Raw genomic sequence first — 21,270 nt, 5'->3', positions numbered from 1 at the left:
GTCAACAGACCTCTTTCACAGCAAACATTTTGAATTGTCATAGTAGGAAAAGCACAAGTTACTGATCTCATTAACGATGAATCCGTTCTATTCAAATGTCCCAGTAGACATACAGTATAAAATTCATTCATTTTAATTAATTTAATTGTTTACACCTGTGCTTTTCCTACTGTAACATGTCATAATGCTTTCATAGAAAAAAGGCCTGAACAATAACCCACAGACTACAAGGTCCGATTGCACAGAGCGGGTCTCTGCTGCTGTTGAGAGATGTAATAGATATGAGTTGTAGTAGTGCAAATGAAAAATTCACCCATCATGAAAAAAAGGACCAAGCCAAAACATTAGCAGTTCAAGGATTGCTCTTGTATAAGAAATGAAATGTAACAATATCTCGTTATATATCACTGACTGTATTAAATAACATTCAGTTTAATGTAAGTTCAAATGAATATTTGGAACATGATGGGCGGTGATGTTGGAGTTCATCTGAAAGGGCTGAGGGGGATATAGACAAAAAAGATTGTGAAACACTGTAAATGCATTATTGATGTTAATGGACTGAAGATGGAGCCAGACCACAAATTATATGCTCAATATTGATTAGATTTTATTATTCAGATCACAAATTTGACCAGTATGAGCAACATTCACAGCAAAAGAAAGGTTATCAGGGATGGAACATTTTGTTGCTGCTATTCTTGCTACTGATGAAAGTGTTTCTGTGTGCATTATATAGCTGCAAAGTTAGTTATGACATCGCCCTGTTGCAACTGAGCAGTCCAGTCCTCTTTGATGTATTGGTGGTAGGGATCATTGGAGTGCTCCGTTCTTTTGGATTTGACTGTGCTCACCAGCATGGCCACAATAATGAAGGCAAACATGCCAATCATCACCGCCAGATACCAGATGACGTTTCTAAAGTTCTCCTCAGCCAAAGTCTTGTCCAAAGCGTTGTCTGCAGCTGTCGCATTACGCCTCCAGTTGTCAAGGTAATGACCCAAGGCATTGGTCAGGGACTCCTCCAGGTGAAGGGTCAAGTTGGTCCAATGAGATGCACTCATCTAGTAGGAGGAAAAAAACAAGAACAGTTTCGCTTTGCACTGTTTGCTATTTGCTTTTATACAACTACAGAACATTAGACTCATGCAATTCTACAACTGAATAAGAGAAAGAGAAGAAATCGTTGACTAAAAAACAGAATGTCTAGTCAACAAACACCAATTAGCACCTTAAACTTTGATAAAAAGGTGAGTCATATACAGTACATATACTGACCATTTATCCGCTAAAAAAGTGGTCTGACTGTGATATGTATTAAAAGCAACATACAAGAAGATATATAACGAAAGGCCAAAATATTGGTGTGCAGACTGTGATTTGGTTGCTTCAAAGTGATTTTGTCTACCCACTTACCCTCATTCAAGCACAACTCAACAGAAAACTGTATGAAGAAGAGAAAAAGGGTTTGGAAGCGTAAAATGAAACACAGAATAGAATACTTTGTGTCAGTTTTTCTATAATGTACCAACCTTTTGCCGGGTTTCTGGAGGCCACCATAAACTGGTCTGTAAATCTTGGGAGTGAGAGCAGTACAGAGCAGCAAAGTGCTTAGCTTTCTACCCCACAAGTTCAACACTGCTCATATTTTATTTACTCTTTTAATCTTTTTCACTTGGAGTGGATTTTGACTATGTGTGTGTGTGTGCGTGTGTGTGTGTATGTGTGTGTGTGTGTGTGTGTGTGTGTGTGTGTGTGTGTGTGTGTGTGTGTGTGTGTGTGTGTGTGTGTGTGTGTGTGTGTGTGTGTGTGTGTGTGTGTGTGTGTGTGTGGGACAGATTGTGAGGCATGACCTTGAATATGTTAGGTTACAAACACTGATATTTCCCTTACCTGATAAAAAGGGGAGAGCACTGGAAGTCACCCTCAGAGAGAGAAGAATGCAAATCAAGTACAGTGCAGGCGTAATGGGAGATTGACCTAACTGGTTTGAAAGTGGATGGTTAGTCTGTTTATTTATCTGTAAATCCCAATTTGCCCACACTGGGGGAGCAGAACACAAGGGAATGTTAATTTTCAGTCTACAGCTGTTTAGCGTTGCTGTCACTAGATGGCAGTATGATGCATTTAATAGTCAAACTCACAAGCATTTACATTTCTCCAGTGAAATATTTGAGCAACATAAAAAATGTACATTATTTGTCTTCTTGTGAAGTGTGTGCTGTTTGCTTCAGTAAGGAAGTGGAATAGGGTCTTAATTTAACATAATGTAAGGTATCAGCTACAGAGCAGCATCCTGCAGTCATTAGAGATCCATTGTCTTGCTCAAGGACACTTGAGTGTGTTATCTGTTTGCCGACCCAAATGCTTGAAACTGGATCCTGTGTTTGAAAGCGCTTTGTTCCTTCCCTCTGGGCTACACTGCGGGAGCGGATGACTCCCACCACTTCTGATCATTCCCAGATCATTTATGTTTTGCTTTGCAGTGCCAGCGGGACACTATGCTGACTCTCTGCTCTGTAAAAGTGAAAAAGTGGAACTGAAAATGAGTTTGTATCTGGTAAAATTCCATAGCATGGGGGACTAGTGAAGAGACAACAGAAATCGGAAAGGGACAAGCAGTAACAAGACCTTTATCTGATTAAATTCATGTGCAATGTTTTTAGAAGATATTTTTGAACTGTGCAAAAAAATACTGTAAAGACACTTTTATCTACAATGCAAAAACTTACAATTGGTGTGTTATGCAAATTAAAAGTATGGAAGAATTATGGAAATATATATGCATATATGGTAAAGTAAAATTTAGTATTAAACACAAATTAGGTTATGTTTATCCACAAAGTTTCCACATTGCCATGCCATGCATGTTAAAGTCTGTTTTTTCTGCACCTTTTTAATATCTCAATAATCATGTTTCACAACCTAATGTCTTGGTGTTTTGGTGAGTTAAGGAATTTCTCTGTTGGCTCAGAGTGATGAAAGGAAGTTACAAAACTATGTGTGTTGAAATGCACTGACTGCAGGGAACCAGAATATCACTTTTCCCTCACTAAAGGAGAGTGATACCAAATCCACCTAACCAGCTTTACTTGCAACAGAATCACGCAGAGCAGCAGATATATCTTTCACTCTATGGCAAAAGTAGAACTATCCTGGCATAATACACTCTGATAAAAAGAAACCAAATCTGAAATATAAACAAAAAGTAAAGATATGCTTTTTAATAAACCACTATTAGTAAAAGGATTATAATTCATAACTGTCTTATTAATTGTTAATTAATAATTGTCTAATGCTTCAGAGATGAGTAATAAGAAAAAGTTTTGGGTTGCCAGATTGTGAAAAATCCCTTGGCTGGTGTTTGAACTTTCATTTGGTAATAATGCAGTTATAAAGGTTGATCATCCATAAATGCAGTGGGTTTGGGTTTGTTTTTTTCCCCACTTTATAATGAGCCGCCTGCATCTTTAATGTTAGTAAGTAATTTTAGAAATGTTTTCAATACATCGATTCAACAGCAATGGATTTTGGTCTGAGAAAATGGTCAAGCAGTTCAACTACAACTGATCTATAACTTATAATTTAAATAATTATCAAGCAATTACTTCAAACCTATGAACCCCAAATCGTGTCTTATTATTGAGTTGCACTGACAAAGGTTTCAAAGCTGGACTATATGTTTACCCTCAACATAAAGAACGCTGAGTTGAATGTATTTGACTTTTATATAATAATGGTACCCATGACTCTGTTAAGGCTTTTTCATGTTAAAATATCTGTCCAATGAACCACAAATTATAGACTCTTTCATTAATATAAAGGAGTAGAATGCATTGCACTTGTGACATAGTTTTTTTACATGTAAATACTTGAGTAAATTCAAAGGGGCGACAAAAATATTGTGAAGGACAGCTCCCTCTGGGTGTAAACAAGCTGTGGACTGAAATAACCAGAGACGCAGTGACTTTATTACAAGCCTGGCTGGATAAAACATCAGCAGTCAGAGATGGACAGGAACAGAAACCTCAAGGCAAGACTGACATATGGAAAAGAGAGAGCTTTGCCACCGGAGCTGGTGAACCATAAACTCCCCTACTAGGCTTCTTTGTTACATAAACTGAAATGCAGATTCACAGGCACTGACGCCAAAGTTAGCCAACTTATTTATGCACACAGACTCAAAGCATGACTTGCAATTCAAATAATTCAACAGGTTGCTTTTTAATTCAGTAGAACTAATTCATGCAGTAACATGTGATGGGAGTAATTCAAATCTTCAAAATCTCTCCCCTGATTTGTTTGATATTAGGGGTGTACAGTTGTATTTTTCCACACATACAAATAGTGGTGTCTTGATTACGTTACTACTCCCTCTCCTGTTGCAGGTAATAATTAGCTTTAATAATTAATAAGCTTTAATAATTATTATTATTAGAGCTTATAATTAGGGCCGGCCAGACTTGTCCTGGACCAGCTCCTAGTTTATGCTGCTATAGGCTTAGACCGCCGGGGGACTTCCACTCCCATGATGCACTGAGCTCCTCTCTTCTCCTCCTCTCTCTCTCTCTATCCATCCATCTATATCCATTAACACTCATGTACCACTAATGCATTCAATAACATAAACTTCTTCCCCGAAGTTGTCTGTGCTTTCTCGTCTCACAGGTAATCCGGGCCCGTAGACGTCCGGATGACAGATTCCAGTCCCGGACCTACTAGCTTCAAAGGTTGATTTTCAATGTGCTTCTCTCTCCTATTCTTCCTCTCTCTCCTCTCTACCCCAACCGGTCAAGGCAGATGGCCGCCCACTTTGAGCCTGGTTCTGCCTGAGGTTTCTTCCTGTTAAAAGGGAGTTTTTTCTTGCAACTGTCGCCAAGTGCTTGCTCATGTGGGAATGTTGGGTCTCTTTAAAATTAAAACCGGAAGAGTACGGTTAAGAACCTGCTCTATGTGTAAAGTGCCTTGAGATGACTTTGTTGTGATTTGGCGCTATACAAATAAAGATTGATTGATTGATTGATTGATTGATTGATTGATTGATTGATTGATTGATTGATTGATTGATTATCAAGCATAATTATTATCATTATCTTACTATCAGCTGTGATGGTAAATACACGAGAACTTCAGGTTATTATGGATTTGGGGTAGTTTTAAGACCAATACAAAACTGTCCGGTTCATAATGGAACAGACATCCATTCCGAATTTGATAGGGGTTCATGTAAACAGCATATTCCATTTGGATATTCCAAATTTGGACTTGTTCTGAATATACAATTTTCTGATTAAGACGTGGGATAGTATACAAAAGCATGTTTACATCACACTGCCTCTTGTTTGTTGATTTAAGAAAGCTTATGCTTAACATTTTTTTTTACCATTTCTTCTGCTAAATCCTGAACCATAAATTACAAAACAGGTTTATACAGCCAACTACATGGTAGCTAAGATGCTAAATTGTTGTTTGGCACACAGCCACAGGCATATTTGGTCAAGTGTAACTAGCTAGCTCCATAATATGGAAGGGAACACCGTGTCTCACTGACTTTTTACCGTTTCTTGCTGATTTATTTTAAAATGAGAACCAAGGGAGTGTTAAATCAGCACTTGATGGCTACAGACAGAGTCTTGGCCTGTAAGTCTGATGCAAATAATCTCAGTGGTTGATGATTAAGATAGAGACACGGAAATAAATGTGAGATCTGTGTGAACTGTGTTTAACAAACATAATGCTATCTCGGATTACGAGTTTAGCTGGGGTTTCTGAAGGGTAAACTTCCCCAAATTCAAAGTAGAGTGACAGAGGTGCTAACTCTCTATTCAAATGGTTCATTGGGTTTTCAGTTCAATAAAAATAATTCATGTAGTAACATGTGATGGGAGTAAGTGACCTCACCCCTCTGATTTGTTTGGAATTAGGGGTTACAATACAGCTGTACTTTTCCACACACGCAAATGAAAGTCCTTGCTTTCATTACCACTGTTGCACGTGATCATTGCCCTTATTATCTCACTGATCTGCTATGATGGTAAATACATGTGAAATTTGGCCTCACAAGGAAAATACATGCAAGTTGTTCATGTTATTATAGAGTAGAGGTAATTTTAAGACCAATACCAGACTGTATATTAATGAATATTGCAGCCAGTTTATAATGGAAAAGACACCCACTAGAGATACTATCATAGGGTTTTTACTGTCGCAGTCAGAGGTGCATTATTGTTATGTATAATGCAAAGTTTGAACTACAACAACAGAAATGGGGAAATCTGTTATGTTCCCAACTGACATCCCAGAGAGTCTATCATTACCTATTTTGAGAGGCCACAATGTGAGGCCACTCTGCCATAGCCATAGCTGTACAACAACATGTTGTGACAACGGTGTGGCACAAAACAGACTTCTTGACATTTGTAGTACCCCTTGTTTATCAGTTTAGGATGGTCTATGTTTTGCATCATTATTTTTTACCATTTCCTATGTTAATCCCTAAACCATAAATTACAAAACAGGCCTATACAGCCAACTGATATGCTAAATTGTTGTTTGGCAGACAGCCACTTACAAGATGGATTAACAAAAAGAAATATTTAATGACAAAGGGATTTGCTTAAAAATCTAGATCAACAGTGGAACTTCTCTGATGCTTTCTATGTGAACATTTAGGGTGTGTCTAACAGTCAACGTATTTATACAGTGATCTGTTAAAGCCACTGTGTGGAAAGTGGCACATTTCAAATAGTCACTGACAGATTTGATCAAGTGTAACTAGCTAGCTCCATGAGATGGATGAAAACACCATCTCCAACTGACTTTTTAATGTTTCTGGCTGACTCATTTTAAAATGAGAAATCAGCACTTGATGGCTACATGCATCGTGTTAAAAGACCAAGTCTAAAGCATATGTCCTATGCAAGTAATCTCAGCAGTTGATGATTAATAAAGACCAATGGTTCTCAAACTTTTTCATGTCATAGACCCATAAGACCAATAAGACCATGGACACCCATTTGATACAACTTTGTTCCAGGGTCCCCCATCTGATTTTTGCTACAGTAATTATGAGACAAAGAGGAGAAATCCAAAGCTTGGCCCATCATGCCAGTTAGACAATTGCCATCATGCTGAAGTCCTGCTGAAGGCAAATGACTCAACTTCATTTTCTATTCTGAGTTTATTTTATGTATGTGTCAGTAGGTTATCACATTCATTGTTTCAGTACAGTCAGTGGCATATGGAAAATGCCAAAAATATTGATTGGGCAAATATCACTATCACACTGTCACTACTAATTACTTGAAGATAACGGGATGCATACACACGCACACACACGCGCACACACACACACACACACACACACACACACACACACACACACACTCACAGAATAGAAGGTTTCCAGAGGTAATTGGCCTCACACTTGGGGAACATGGTTATGGGTTTATCTGGCCATGATGATCACTGGAGCAGTAGTGCATCAACAGTACAGCAGCTTAACTACATGCCCAAGCCTGAGCTATCCAAACAATCAACTCTATTGACATGTGTATATACTGTACTTCTGCTGACACACCCATCCTCCAGGGTTTCCATAATTCTACAATCATCTTTCTCTCCCGCAATATTTTTTCATTCATCTGAGTGTTGAGAAATCCAAGGCATAAACTGTTTTTCTTTCTTGGAGCAAAATTCAATACTCTTCAACAAAACAATAACACAATACACAGGACTAGGAAGAATCGTATGGCAGGTGGGGCCAAAACAGTGGTAAAATTCATTTCTTTATGACCCTGCAGCATAATTAAGCAACATACGTTTCTATCTTTCATACTGTAATTAAAATATGTTGCTTCCCACAGGAAATTGCACAAGGAGACTTAAAGATTTGGGTCAGGTGTGTAGGAGATATCCAAGAGAACAAGTCAGCTTGAAACATTACACACTTTAACCTGAGGGGTCACTGTCTCACTCTTTTCTGTCTTAAATATTTCCATATACATTCACCTAATTTTTGGAAGTTCATAATCCCATGCTGTCAGTGATAAGAATTGTTTTTCTCTACATAGATTATGATTTTGAAGAATGAGAACTGTTGATATGGTTTGCTTCATTACATGAGCTGCTATTTTTGTTCATATGTCATAAGAGCTTTGTTGTTGATTGTTGTTGTCACTAGTGGTTTTAACCTGAAATAAAGGAAACAACTTCACAAGTGTATGCTTCATTGATTATGATTCATTATGCCGTGGAACTAGACACTATTCTTCCCGCTGTTATTACTAAAGGAGGTAAATATTTCCTTTTCCCATTGAAGCCCTACTCCGTGGATTAATGCCAGAATCCCAGGCATGCCGCTGTAGTTTAGTCGGGGCTGTGTATGGGGAATGACAGGAATGCATTGACTACGTGTTTGCCGTATATTTGAAAGGTCACATCACATTCCCTCCATGGCTGCGTCCAATGTCACCCCAAAAAGAAAGAATAACAGGATGTTTTTAAAGTTTCAAAATGGCTGAATAACAAGTTGCTATTATACTGGAGTAAGAAAAGCCCCAAATGACCTATATCTATTTAAAACTGAATGTGTATATTTCTAGAGCTTAATAACAATTTGGGCAGGCCCATATCAGAAATAAGAGCAGTATTTTTTTATTTCAGTTCCGGCACGGTCTTAATAACCACAATTAAATCTTTTCATTGCAATGATATTTTGTTAGATAATTCATTATAAGAATATATAAAACAAAACATTACATTTTGTACTGTGCCTCTCAGCCATTAATATCCTCTGATTGCTCCAGTCTCTCCTGGTTTTTATAATGAAAGCAGAGATGAGACTTAGAGAGGAAGTCCCACACAGTTTTGCAACTCTTGTGAACTAAATGATATGCTACCTGGATAAGTATGCTTGTAATAAAAAAATCACTTGAGGCAGATATTGATAGGCGTTGCTACAGTGTCATACATTTAATCTGTTTTATTGTTTGTTTTTAAAATACACTATGTCCAGGAATCTCTGGAAAGCCATAATGATATTGAGTGGATTATGCTAAATTGAAATTTTAATTGCTCGAACACATTTTAAAGTTGATTGTCCTCATATCAAATGTGTATCTTTTTAGCTAATATATAATAGTATTATATGATTATCTGTATCACAATACTAGTAATGCACTGCAAAGTTGTGGTATTTTTACTGAATTGCAAAAACAATACATTTAGACATCTACACATTAATCTGTTAATCAGTTAATTAGTTCACAAATAAAATGTAAAAAACCCAAACAATTTGCTTCTCTCCATGAGAGTGAGAGAGGTCAGCAAGCCTGATGACCAACTTTACCCCTGAACTGCCTAACTGGCACTTATCCTTGTCCAACCCAGCTGTTACATGAAATGTACATTGTTTGTTGGTCTGTTGTCAGAAACATATAAGGCATTTTAACACATGTTGTAAAATGTCACCTCCTCCTAAGCTCAACATTTCATTTCAAACCTTTATTTAAACTGAAGGTTGCCCTTATTTACAATGATGTCAGGTTTCAGAAAAAATAAAATAAAATAAATAAATAAAAGGGACAAAACACAGATGAGAATTTTAAAAATCATTAAAAACATTCACACATTGAAGCAGGGAGGTTTATGATCATGGTTTAAAACTGTCAAAAGGCTAATAGAGTATTGATTTTTTTTTTTCTTCTTTTAAAATAAAAGACAATGTCAGAACATGCTCGGGGGACCTTAAGAATAAGCCACTCATTTGAGCGAGGTAAATAGGGTCCAAAGTTCCAATCCAGCATTATTTCAATGTAAGGTGGTAGTTTTCCAACAAGGATTTTACAGATAAACTAAAAAAATACCAATGTTTATTACACTTGTCTGCTAGTGAAGGACAACCCACCTTAACATTCTGGATGCAATAGTGAGTACCTTGACTGTCACCCATAATAAAAATGAGGGAAGAATTATAGATCATGTCAATGGGAGGGAAAGGAGCAGCATTTCTATAAATTACTTCCCCATAATCCACCTAGGAAAACTGGAAAGCTGGTTCTGTTTCTGTAAAATGGGCCAATTTCTTAAGATTGTATATGATATTTAAATATCAAGCCATCAAGCCATCAAGCCGGATACCAAGACATGTGCGCAGTAACTCTTACAATATGAAATTCATCTGCAGTTGATATATGCATACTATTATAATCAATATAACAGGAGACTTTTATTGTGAAGAATATACAGGAAATCAAATGTGTTCCACATTGAATTAGCAGAGCTTTGTTAGTGGCACTAAAAAAACAATCAAAACAACAACATATGGAGGTATTTGGGGCTATTTGTTCAGTGGATCAGTTAGAAATAATGCAGGGAGGAATAGTACAAGCAGAAACAGCCACAATGATGATGATGTTTGGTGAAAAGATTGCAGACGGCCAGCACACCTCCAGCCAAGTTATTTCTAAATTGACTAAACTATTTGTTGCTGATGGTCTAGCACCGGAAAGGTCGCAATAAAATGCATCATTGCAGCATTGCAAGTGAGACAGTGTGCAAGAGTTTGTTTGCAACTTCTGATCCATTTGTCCCTCTCCTACACACTTGTCTCATGAAATAGATTTGCAAAATGTTTTGAGACCTTCAACGCAACCCTATGCCCTATCTTAACCATGCATCTATAACCTGAATCATTTGATTAGTAAAGCTTGTTGGAGGCAGTAGACAGCATGACAGGAAGTGTTGCATGTAGAAGATCAATTCAGGGTATGAATGTCTCTGTGTTATGCATCCCAGGCCACCAGATTACCAACCTAAAAGATCCCAAACAGTAATAATAAGTTGACATAACATCAGCTGATGGCTGGGGCACTGTAAAGACACACACAGACAGCCAATAGGATGTAAGTACAGACTTAGTAGATTACATTTAATTTATGGTGTTTCATTGAAGAAAGTCCTGCTCAGCATGGAAAATAATGGTATGTTATTCTCCACAGAGGGCATCTGACACTGATATGTTGTTATGCTAGGAAACATTTTGTTATTCTGCTTAGTTATCTAACTTTTATATCTGTGAATTTGACTTTTCATGCGGTTTTGGGAAAAGTTTTAATTTTCAGACAACATTTTGAACCCATAGCACATAACTGTACAATAAGTAAAATTAAAGCTGCAAGCAGCGATGAACGGGCCCTCATTTTGGTGAGTTTTGGGGCACCTTTAGGCTGTCAAAAAGGCGTTTGTTTTATAGGAACTATAATAATAATCAGGACAAATACAATAGGGCCTCGCACTGATCAGTGCTCGGGCCCTAATAATATAAAAATGACTACATCTTTGAAAACTTTTGTGCATGTTACATGTGGCTATTGACAGCACAATTCATCCCATCTAATATCATTATTACAAGGTAGTGAAGCCATTTGGAGCATTTGTTTCAGACTATTGTTCGTGTTTTCAATGTCCAAAATAGACAATGAACAAAGCTTGGCCTGGATGCCAGTACTTTTCCACAAGGACAATATCATTACTTTCCTCTTGGAAAGAGGGAGGGTATGACTCGGGTTAGGGTTGGTGGAGGATTGAAATGTGTAGGAGAGATGGAATGATAAGTGACAAATAATTCAAAATACTCTGAATTACAGGGCTGTCAAACATAAAGTGTGTGTTGAGCAACTACAATACAACTACAGCAACTAAAATAGGTATATTAAAGTTGTAGTGTTTAAGGGCAGAGAAGGCATAGTATGATCATCTCAATATTAACACTGGGACAAGGAATTTATTGTTCAATTAATCATTTATGTGATATTGTGCCTGAAGGGAGCAAAAGGGTGCAGTTCTCCTCCAGCAGAGGTGAAGTAGGGTCAACCTTTTTCAGTTTCCTTTATGAACAAAACTGGGCACTTCCTCCAGTTTTCAGGAAACATTAAATGGTTTAAATGTACCTTTATCAGTTACTGATGTACCTGCTTCAGTCACAGTACCACTTTTAAAATGTTGTTCCTAGCCTCCCTCTTTCCTGTGGCTGTGTGTATGCTGCATTATTTGAAGCTAGTGCGTCAGTGATGAGTCATTGCCTACATAGGAATAAAGATCATGGTCTCTAAATAGTACCCTGTAACTAAAAGAAAGATTAATTTTACAGTGCTGATTGGGTCGCTTTTAAAAACACAGTGTTAGTCAACACATTACCTAACCACATGACATTGTTGAGTTTTGTATATTGCCAGGTGCGATATGTGGTCGACAGACAGTAAATTTGATGTATGGAGCTAAACTGGTAAGAAGTGTAGATCTGTAAACCACACTGATCCTAGCTTTTTGATTGGTTGAATCCTGGAGTAACCCAATCCTCTTCTGGCTGTGAGCAGATTAATAAAGCCTCACTGGGGTTTATGTAATCATGGCCAACAATAACAGAAAGGCCCTAAAATATATGGAGTGGTAAAAAAAAAAAAAAAGTCTTCAACATCTTCACAATGTGACATAAATTTGCAATGGGGTATTCAACTAATCAGGTTCAAATTAAAATCAGTAATTTCTTTAAAAACAGACTTGAGAAACAAAGTGAAAACAACCAGCTGATAATCACATGATGCACAAATAATGTCTCTGCTGTTACAATATCCTTTCATAATCTACAAGTCAACAAATCAACTGAGAAATTAATTGCACATTAAAATGACACTGTTTCAAATGGATAATTGTGAGCAAAACTTCAATGAATCTTTTAACCAACACCATCTAGTGTGGCAACAAAGTTCCAGAGGGGCTGGGACTTTATAATCTCCTGCTGTCATTTGATTTCTTTCACAACATGAAAAATAAAACACATTTGTCTTTCTGTCTCCACAAAACTTTATTTTCAGTCTCTAAAAATAAAATCCATAAAAATAACAATGTATATTATCTCAGAAACAAAGGAAATGATTTAAAGCGGTTTCCCATACAGCATCCCATCACTTATCAATCCTCCTTATGTTATGCGTCATTTGTACCAGACATTGATAAGGATTGGCTTTTTGGACTAAAGTCAGTCAACACTTGTCAAATTCCACAATAAAGTATAAAAGCTCTTCCTTTTTGTATTCTGGGGGTTGGGAGTTGTTGTCTGTACACCTTACAGTGTGTAAAGGTGTAGTAATGACCACAATCCAGGAACCCAGCAACTACTGTAGTTGCACCTGGTTGAATTACCGTTGAAAATGTGAGCAAGCTCATCCAGTGATCTGCTAATCCTGCAACAAAATGAAATGTCATTTCTGCTGTGCATTATCATTCTCTGCTGATATGATTCCAACTGAAAATGTACTACATGACAAAGCTGATTTATCACGTGACTAACCAAATGTGGTATTCACTGAACAAAAGTTTCAGGACGTAAAACTAAACCATTCATTTACTGTGTTGTCTGTCTTGACTTTTTTTTTTCCATTTAAGCATTGCACACTAAGACACATTTGGTAAGGAGGTGTAAAAAAGATGCACTTGAAACAACATTAAGTTACATTAAACATACATTGATACACACAGTAGATACACAAGAGATTTCCTGCCATAGAAGAAATGTATAGTGTGGGTGACCCAATGAGCCCAGAATTATACTGTACACAATGTTAACATAATGCAACAGACTAAACACATTTTTTAACAATGTGAATCATAAAATTATATATGCATAAACTATAAGTTGATACAGAATCACAAGCATTGGTGCTTGTGGCTTTTTGTTATGATGCAACAGTAGTGCATTAAAAGTTGTATGTTGTTTTTTAAATGTAACAGAATACTGCCAAACACAAAAAAACATCAAAAACAAAAAGACAGTAGTAGAAATACATCTCAGACAACAGCTGTACAGCTCCAGATATGACAAACTGAACAGCCGATCAAAATGGTTGAGTACCATATTATAGTAAGTTTGGCTATTACTCTCTTAGGATAAAAAAAAAAGATCTTACAAAAGAATAATAATTTTTAATCTTGTGCTTTTCTTTCCATCTTCCGTGATGCAAACATACATAATAACAGATATTATGTTTAAGCTTGACATTTGATAACCAATGATTTTTGATACAATTCATAAATCAAATCAATTATTTAAAAAATGGCCATACACAACAACAGTAGAGAAGGAATGCTTCATTGCACTTAACATTAAATCCTGTTTTACAAACTTCATAATGGTCCCCAAATAAAAGAGAGGCTTGGATCTGATTTACATATATTCACTCCAGCAATAATTGGACATTTAAAAAGTAATTTGCTTACAACCTTGACATTACTGTCCAGGCTACAATAAAATTAAATATTCATCACACAGTTGTAGTTCTACTGATCTAATGCAGTAATAATCATAATGTTCCGTGGGCGAAACAAAACTGTCATGGCCTATAAACTAAGATTTTTTGAGTTACTACAGACAATTGTTTGCTACACCAACTAAGCCTACAGTCACTGTCAACAAGAGAAGGAAAATAAGCTTAAATCACAGAATGCTTGTCTCCATACAAAAAAAGAAAACAAGTGCATATGTAAAATAAGGCAAATATTAAATTCGCTTAGAGTACAACAATTCTAAAAATCCCAGTAGATATTCTGAATGCAGGATTAACAACAAGCGCTGTACAAGAAATGACACACCAGTGCCAGATAAGCTTCATAGTCATAAAGGAGAACATTTCATTTTTTATGTGGAGAAGCTTTAATCATTTAAAAAATGATTAGAACAAGCTTGGATCTCTGTTAGAGAGCTACAAAAGACAACTGTAAATATTACAGAGCTTCTCGAATCTTCAGAAAATTCAACTGTTTGTAACAGCCCCCACCCCCCACCCTCACATAACTTTCACCTTCAGAAGAGCCCCCACACCAGCCCCTATTAGTTCAGTGCAGGCTTGGACTACAATGAGAAATAAACAAACATGAAGATACCCACAGAGCAGACAAATACCAGGCCCACGTTGAGGAAAAGTTTAACTCTAGGTGGCTCATAAAGCATCTCTGCAATGACGCTGGCATCTTCCTGCACCACGTTTTGCTGAGCGCTTTGTGATCCGTCCTTAAATCCACAAAAACAGTACAGTACACGCATGCATCTGCTAGTCACCCCATTACTGGCGCAGCCTTCCTCTCCTCGGATCATCTCTATCTTTCCATTACCAAATCGCTCAGCAGGGGTGGTTACAGGCGATGTTTCTGTACTTGGGGTTGCTGGGTCATGGTCAGTTGAGGGGACCAGCAGTTTGACATCTGCCCCATCAAGACATCTCTCATTTCTGACATCTGGAGGCATCTCTTTGTGGAGGCTTCCATCGCCATTGCAATGGCTCTTGTCAGTCAACTTGTACATTTCCTCTTTGTTCTTCATGGGAGCCCTTTCAATGTTGCGGAGCCCCCAGAATGTAGTGGTACGAACCTGCTGCTCATCTGGGGGAGAGGTGATGAGACTGACAATCACAGCCACCAGCCCTGAAATCCAGAACAGCCCTGCAGCCACATACATGTAGTGGACATGAACAATGAAGGCAGGCCTAGTATCTGGCTGGTCACAGCGAGGCTGGCGGTAGATGAAGGCTAGGATAAGTCGTGCAGTACCTAGTATGAAACCAGTCATGCCTCCCCAAAAGGCCCCTTTTTCATTACACCGTTTCCAGAACACTCCTAGCAAGAAGAGGGCGGCGATTGGTGGAGTGAGGTAGCCAGCAACTTCCTGGATGTAGAGGTATGTCTGTCCACCTTGCATGTCAATAATGACAGGGACCCAGGCAATACTGATTGCCACCATAACCACAACAAACAGGCGGCCCACAATCAGCAACTCACGTGGAGGTGCTGTCTTCCGAACACTTTTGTAAATGTCCAGGGTGAAGATGGTGCTTGCACTGTTGAAGATCGAGTCGAGATCACTCATCAGGGCAGCGATCATCACTGCCATCATCAGACCCCTGAGTCCCACGGGCATCACAGCCATGACCAGGCGAGGGTAGGCAATGTTTGAGCAACCAGCCTGCGAACCACACACTGCCATGCAGTGCTCTGGCCCGATGCAGGCTATCTCGTCTACAAACATGATCCGGGAGATCATGCCTGGAATGACTATTACAAACATGGGCAGGATCTTGAGAAATCCAGCCATTAGTGTTGCGCTCTTAGCGTGAGCAATGTTTTTTGCTGCAAGTACTCTCTGAACAATGACCTGGTCTGCACACCAGTACCAAATAGATGCAGGGGTTTGACCAAGAAGGAAGCCTGGCCAAGGGATGTCTTCATCCAGAGGTCCGCGAAGGATGCGTAGGGAGTTCGGCTTGGGCTCAATGTGGCAGGAGGGAGAATAGGAGAAGTTTCCAGTGGCAATAATAGCAGAAACATTGGGTACTGCCTGCATGTACTTAGTCCTTACACCATCTAGCCCACCAACTTTGATTAGACTGATAATGGTTAAGGTAAGGGCTCCACTAATCATCAACACTGCCTGAAGGGCATCAGTGTACAATACTGCCACCAAGCCACCAGTGACAGTGAGCAGTGCAGTCATACTGATGAGCAGGACAATAGACAGATAAAGGTTCCACCCAAGGGACTCTTGAATAAAGAGAGCTCCAGCATACAAGTCCACAGACAATTTGGTAAAAATGTAAAGCAACACAGACAAGCAAGCAAAGTAAATCTTTAGCCTGCTGCCACCGTAGCGTTTCGACAGGTACTCAGGCATGGTGTAGACTCCTGAGTGGATATACACAGGGACAAACACCCAGCCAAGCAACTGCAGAAGAAGAAGTGCATTAAATTCCCATGCTCCAACAGCAAAGCCACTTGCTGCTCCTGACCCAGCCAGGCCTATGAAATGTTCACTGCCAATGTTACTGACGAAGAGTGATGCACCTATCACTATCCCCGTCATGGAACGTCCAGCCAGGAAGTAGCCAGATACAGTGCTGCGATTGGCTTTCCACATGGCAAAAAACCCGATGACTAGCACCAGGACAAAATACAGTGCAACCACAGCTATGTCAGCTGTTTCCATTAGAGGACGCATTTTTACGGATTACTTTAAAAAAAAAAAACAAAAAAAAAAAAACTTGCACAACAATACGAATCCTTCCAAAAATGGAATATAAATAGTCAATGTTATAGATTTAACAAATGCAAAAAAAAGTAGCAATGGAAATGCTCTGCTTTGGTTTGCTGTCTGGATGGAAGCTGTAGTATCCACCGTCAGGTCAAATTCACTAGGTGTGCTTCGGAGGGGGTTATCCACCGGCACTGAGGTCGTTCTAGTTTTAGAAGAGGATGTTGTACGCCTCTGGTCTAGAAAGGTCTACAGTTAACATTCCTGCAAGACAGCAAAGACAAAGAAAATGCCTCATTAGAGCCTTAATTTGAGAGGAAAATACACCGAACACAAATCAAAGTTCACAACAGCCTGTCTGAAAACAGGATAGAAACAGAGGATTAAAGTTATTGGAGTCAAACTGAACATCATATCATGATAAATAACATAAGATTATTAAAATCACTCATGTAAGATTTTGTTCTATAACCCAGAAAGATTAAAAGGATTGGTAATTTTAATTAATTTGGTCTTGCAACTGCAGTATTTTTCCAGCGCCAGACCTTGGGTTTAGCCTGCCTATGACTTTCCAGATTAATCTTTTTAGCACAAAAGAATTCAAGCCGTTCTACTGTAAACTTCAAAGAAAGCTTAATAACATTATGCAAGAAATCAAAATCAAGGAGAGTCAAGAAGAAACAAACATGTGAAGCCAAGGACTATGCAGTTCCTACAGGACCTAAAATGTGGTCTGACTTAAAATCATCTTCAAAATTATGCAACGGTTAGTTTTGGCCATGAATAATTTAAGAGTACAGGCACACATGACACTACCTAAAAATGACTTAGCAATCATAACCCAACACACACATCCTGATCTGTTAGACTAACATCACCAAATCTAGACCCTCTCTAAACCATCTTGCTTAAAATGGCAAAAACACAAGTTAACTTAACCTGGAAGTGAACAATTTGTATTATGTATGCCTAAAATGCTTATTTATTATGCTCAGAATTCAATAATTCATCTGTGGAGATAATTGTGAGATGGGTCATATTACTCACATCTCAGCAAAAGTAATATGCAGTGAGCACATCTGTTTTGCATCTCTCTTTCCTTCTCCTTCTCTTTCCCTAACACACACACACACACACACACACACACACACACACACACACACACACACACACACACACACACACACACACACACGTCTGGCATCTCTTGAGGTTTTAGCTCACCATGCATGGTAGAGAACAACCCCACGCCTCAGTCTTCACAACCAGGCTTTATACATAACTGTCCCTCTTAATAAAAGATGCCTTTGTTTTCGTTTTACCATCAGTGGCTACAGCCCATCAACTCCTGTCCTACAGACCCTGGCTCTGAAACACAGCAATGTCATTCAGTAGAGTAATATCTTTATATTTGCAAAGTTACATAATGCAGGAATCAAACATAAGCACTACCATCCGAGTATGCCAGGACCTATTTTAAAGAGCCTTCACTTAGTGCACTGCCAAAACAGTAAAAATATAGTGTTAATGCCACCGGGATACTATGTTCAGCCCAGGCTGACTCATATAACAAACACAACAAGTGTGATTCTTCCTCTTCCAGAAAGGGGATATTAACTCAAGTGCAACCAACTATTAACTTCCACCAGTGCTAATGGAGCTGCAGCTCTGCTATATGAAAAAGTTCAAAGTGAGAGTGTGTGCCAGGAATACAAAAAGGTATTTGCCCAGACAGAGGCAGAGGCAAACCAGCCCTGACATGCATGAAGCATGAGTCAATTAACTAAAGCATACATGTATAGCAAAGGACTTTTTATTAATAACAACTCCAAAAAATAAGCCCCACCTGACACCATAATGAAACGGTAGCCTACTATAATATAGTTAGTGTTCCGAACGATGTTGCTTTAATTAATTACCAGATGTGGCTGACAGCGTGAGACTGACTTTGTTGATAAAAAGGAGATGCGACACAAGTCCACGGCCAGGCATGTAGTACGCACCTGCAGGAAATTTCTAGAACAGTCACTCATTCATCAGACTGCACAAGCTGCGCATCTTCAAAGGAGTTGTATTCCTCAGTAGTTGCCATTTTGTGTACTGCAGGATTAATGAATGTGTATTTACTACTATAAAGAAGTATGATATTTAATGTAACCTTAAGTATTTCTGCCTGGCTGACGTCAGCCTTAAAAATGTGGGCCTGGCTTCTTCCACACTGACAAGTCGAGACGTTTGACAAAGACAATACATTCAAGGACATCACTGAAAAGGCAGCTTCGCAGTCGTAACACTGACATATATGACTACATATTTTACATGATTAAAAAAACAGAGTACTCAAGTGGTTATCACACACTGACTCACCGGCTCCACTGTTTTTACACAGATGAACACTAAATATGTAGCTTTTAGCAGACGAGCTAAAGACGCTAAAACAGCCACTCCACGCCCCTTATGAGGAGATGAGGATGAAGACTCCCTCGTCCTCTTCAGGGTCGGTGCTCTATCGTCAGTGTCTTGACGCTAGCAGACAATTTACTTCTTCTTCTTCTTCCTTTTGGGTTCCGGGTCTTTCACTGGAGGGCTGATAGCCGTCAGACAATGCCGCTTGCCTCCACTCGTTTATAAGTAGAAGATAGCCCGGGACCCCGCCCCACACGTGTAGCTCACCCGTGACGCGTTCGAGTGCATCAACTCCTACTGGAAATTGCTCCAGCTATTTAACCCAGACTCTTGATTATTGACCTGCATGTTAAAAATAAGAAACACGTGCATTTTAATTGGTAAATTGTTCCTTTTAATTGTCCGTGTAGCCACTAAGTACACCCACTTTCACCTCACCCCAGACATGTTTTAAGTTGTATGCTGTGTGTGTTTGTTTTTTTAAACTCTCCTGTGAATAATAATTTGTGTCTGATAGAGTTTTTCGGCAAACAAAGATTATTAAAAAGTGTCTTGTTTAAATCCTTAAATCTACCCTTTTTCTGTCATTAAAAAAATGTTGACTTCACTGTCCAGTCCATTCTCAGTGTTTCTGCATAGGAAGTTTGAAGTTTCCACATCACCTCACATCTTGTGTCAGTTGCACACTGGACGAGGGACCAGGATTTGCTTCTAAACTGTTTGTGATACAAATCATGCATTTAGGCCCACCACTTAAAATCCAATTTTCATTGAGCACAGAGAAACTTTCCACATTCAGCAGATGAATGTAAAAACAGCCTCCTAGTGTCAAACTCTCCACATACATCATTCTGCTGAGTGAAGCTCAAACATCCAACTGTTGGAACAAGCAGAAAACATATTTTTAAGTAGAAGGGGGACTTAACTTAAAATTAAAATGGCATTTGTGAATAGATATTTGTATATATTTGTGCTTGTTTCCCATTAACGTACTAACACCCCTATTTATGAAACAAAACCCTTTATAATTAAGTTTAGAGAAATTCTTCTTCTCTAACATGCAACCACAAATAGATATCAAGGTGGTTACTTAAACTAGGAAAACACTGCTGTGTTGCAGATGATAGAAAATACTAGAAACACCTAGGCTGACTGATTACACCGGTGTAATTTCTAATCAGATTTTAGGGTGATGTTTGTAATCTGGATCATTATAGAAACCGCTAGCAGCTGCCAATTGGTTTACTAGTTAAGGATTTTTCAAACATTTTTTCTTTGATATTTTGCATGCTTTAATTTTATTTAGTAATGCATACTCTTAGCTTTTGCAAGCAACACATGTTTTCGTTTTCAAGTGACCTGGCACAGATGAGGCTGTTCACTGGGAAGCATCAGGCAAGTGATCAAGAGGAAATGGTTGACATTTTGCAGCATAGCAACACCACCACCTCCTAATTTACAGTAGCAAGTGTGCCATCATTGTATGAGGCTGCAGTGCAATACTGTTAGCAAGGGTTCCAATGAATTAGGCTTTAAACACATACAATTTGTATTATTAGTAGTAGTAGTAATAGTTGTAGTAGTAGTAGTAGTAGTAGTAGTAGTAGTAGTAGTAGTAGTAGTAGTAGTAGTAGCCTAGTATTAATAACACTTTTTTTTTTAAATGTGAGAAAATATAAATCTCCAGTTCTCAGTCAGTAAGCGAAAAGTTCCCCGCAGAGTGGCTTCACAGTCAGAGCCCTACTTGACATTTCAGTTTCTTAACACATCCATGTCCACAAAATGTT

General features: G+C 38.5%; 2 protein-coding genes across 2 annotated transcripts; both read right to left on the bottom strand.

Annotated features, from left to right (window-relative positions):
- Window positions 1-677: 677 nt before the first annotated feature.
- Window positions 678-19,661, bottom strand: LOC133992779 (potassium voltage-gated channel subfamily E member 2-like). Its single transcript, XM_062431513.1, has 2 exons — window positions 19,445-19,661; window positions 678-1,064 (listed from the first exon to the last, which is right to left on the bottom strand). Exon 2 carries the CDS (start codon window positions 1,062-1,064, stop codon window positions 732-734), a length of 333 nt encoding a protein of 110 aa, XP_062287497.1. The 5' UTR covers window positions 19,445-19,661; the 3' UTR covers window positions 678-731.
- On the bottom strand, window positions 14,909-17,044 carry slc5a3b (solute carrier family 5 member 3b). Its single transcript, XM_062431512.1, has one exon. The coding sequence runs from the start codon at window positions 17,042-17,044 to the stop codon at window positions 14,909-14,911; it is 2,136 nt and encodes a 711-aa protein (XP_062287496.1).
- Window positions 19,662-21,270: the final 1,609 nt, after the last annotated feature.

The sequence above is a fragment of the Scomber scombrus genome, chromosome 13, assembly GCF_963691925.1.
Source record: "Scomber scombrus chromosome 13, fScoSco1.1, whole genome shotgun sequence".
In the NCBI taxonomy this organism is placed as follows: Eukaryota; Metazoa; Chordata; class Actinopteri; order Scombriformes; family Scombridae; genus Scomber; species Scomber scombrus.
This window is presented reverse-complemented; position numbering and strand designations above follow the sequence as displayed.

Bases quoted from the DNA above. Each gene is read 5' to 3' on its own strand.
- LOC133992779 (XM_062431513.1), bottom strand. From the start codon at position 1,064: ATGAGTGCATCTCATTGGACCAACTTGACCCTTCACCTGGAGGAGTCC.
- slc5a3b (XM_062431512.1), bottom strand. From the start codon at position 17,044: ATGCGTCCTCTAATGGAAACAGCTGACATAGCTGTGGTTGCACTGTAT.